Genomic DNA, 2,389 nt, shown 5'->3' with positions numbered 1-2,389 from the left:
CAGGGAGTGTGAGGCCAGGAAGTTTTTAACCTTGTCCATCACTACGCTGATGCTAGGATGAGCCGGGGCCGAGGTCCTTTCCTCGTTCCCCATGTCTTCCAGAAGAGCATTGGTAATCTCAATTGCAGCATCTACCCTCACAGAATCTGAGCAGGTAGTCCACTTTCTGAGAATAACAATCACACCTTCTACAGCCTCTGTGTAATCAAAGAACTTTTCCACAGAAAAGCTTGGGAAGGAGTAAACTGTTTCCTCTGTGAAATCAGAATCAGATGAGGTCCTGTATGTCCACTCTGGGGTGATCCTTATTTTCTGTAGGAATCGTTGCAAAACATTCCCGGTGTTTTTGACCATCACCCCAAGACGTTTAAAGTTTGACACGCATCCGTTGATGTAGAGGCTTGCTACTTTGGGCACTTTTATGGCCATCTTTATCATCTTGTTCACCTTTTGTTCGATTTCCTCCTCTATCATGTTGGTCAGTTCCTTGGCCTTTTCACAAACTTTTGTTCTAATTCCAAGGATCATGGCCATGCACTTGAAAAAAGCCTCTCCCACCACGGTTTTTATGGATGGGAGCCGTTTTTGGTTGGCTTTCTTCTTGAGCATTGGGATGAGGGTTTCTAGAACATCCACTGCTGATGTCTGAATGATTTCTTTTATCAGGTCAGCAAGGATGATTAAAGTCTCCCCATCGATGCAGCCGTCCTTCAGCAAGGTCCACTGCACCGTGGAGATCCTGTCAAAGTGTTTCTCCACGATGGGGCGGAGATCGTTGACCCCAATCAACACAGTCTTGCTCTGTGGCTTGACCATTGTTTTGGGGGTTTCTTCCTGTGTGGACTCCTGGGAGGGATGTGAGGATGCGCAGCTATGCATTTCCTGGTTTTCCATGGTTTAATTGGGGGGTTTGAGCAGGTTTTTTCTTTGTGGTGTCGCTTGGTTAGCTTTGTTTTTACCCGCAAGAAACTTGAAATTTCAGGAAATTTTTTATGGCAAAAGAAGTTTCTCTGACATCTGTTATGATGTCACACACTGTCATTATTACAATCAGAAGCTGCAGGGAGGAAAACATGACATAACTGCAGCATAAAATGATGTCATCGCACATTATTATGACATCACTGTGTGAAGTCACAAACATTGCGTTGTCATGGTAACCGCGCCGGCACGCGCATGCGCAGTTATGCTCTTGCTGTGGAGAGCGAAAATCAACAGGAAAAAGCAGCATTTCTGAGGGAATGTTCCCGCGTGTTTTTGTCCAGATGATGAAATAAGGTCTAAAAAAGTTCAATTCCTCCGCTGTCACGTATTTGTGACTCATTTCCTCTTTCTTTTACTGTCTTCTGCTTTAAAATGATCAAATTCGTGATGAGGTTCAGTGTTTTCATTTGCGACTGGCTTTTATCTGGGGAAACGCCGCCCTCTAGTGGTGGGAAAAAAAAACCCTTTTAGAAGAGGAACATCCGGGTAATTTGGTCAGCTGACCAAAACACGGAAGCCGCGCAGGCGGATGATCAGGAGAGTCAAAAAGAGACTCATTTTCAGAGAAATGAGTCCATTATTGAGGTTTTATCAACTTTACAGGTGAATTTAAAGCTTTATTTTCATAGAAAACTCTGAAAGTGGAATTATTTGATCTTTGACTGACGTGACAGGACGGTAAAACTGAACGTTTCCATTTAAGTTCCAGGTAAATATCGATTAAAAAAAAAAACCCCACATCAGCAACTTCATTTAATTTAATTGAGTGTCGATTTATGTTGTTTTCAGCAATTTGAATATATTATATAATACTAAAGCTAAATATATAAAAATTCTACTGTACTCTTTAGAAACATCGTTTAGAATCAGGAAAATGTGAATGAACTTGAATACAGTTTTAATTTGAAGTAAAAGTTTCACTTGATTGTTTTTTTATTTTTCTGACTTTAAAATAAACTTCTGCTGGATGTATCAGTGTGAATTAGTCTATTTTCCCTTTATTATTTAGCCTTAAACAAACAAAAAAGCATAATTTAAATAGGTGAAATGAAGAATTGTTTAATATAAAGATCATTATTAAATATATTATTGTGAATGACTTTTTATAATCCTACCTATGAATTGAGGATATTTCAATATTAATGCTGCATATAAGCATTTAACAGCTGATTTCTGTCCGTAGGATTTTGGAGGGGTTTCTGCTCTCTGATTCCTTCATGCATCTGCAGGGCGAGCTGCGCTGCACGCCATGATCCAGGTGTTTCGCAGCCCGGGTACGCCGTGGAGGTGTCCCCGTTCATCCCCAACAGGGTGGCATGTGCAGCGTCCCAGTACTACGGGATAGCAGGTCAGGGTTGCAGAGCGGTTGGATCGAAAGCGTCGAAAAAGTCACAGCTGGATGTTA

General features: G+C 41.4%; 1 protein-coding gene across 1 annotated transcript; it reads right to left on the bottom strand.

Annotated features, from left to right (window-relative positions):
- Nucleotides 1-1,062, bottom strand: LOC112157295 (the record flags this gene model as incomplete). The annotated part of the gene is given in 1 exon segment (XM_024289965.2): nt 1-1,062. A coding segment is annotated over 1 exon segment (894 nt), but the record flags the coding sequence as incomplete, so codon positions are not given.
- Between the last annotated feature and the right edge of the window lie 1,327 nt (nt 1,063-2,389).

This window comes from Oryzias melastigma, linkage group LG1, assembly GCF_002922805.2.
Source record: "Oryzias melastigma strain HK-1 linkage group LG1, ASM292280v2, whole genome shotgun sequence".
In the NCBI taxonomy this organism is placed as follows: domain Eukaryota; kingdom Metazoa; phylum Chordata; class Actinopteri; order Beloniformes; family Adrianichthyidae; genus Oryzias; species Oryzias melastigma.
This window is presented reverse-complemented; position numbering and strand designations above follow the sequence as displayed.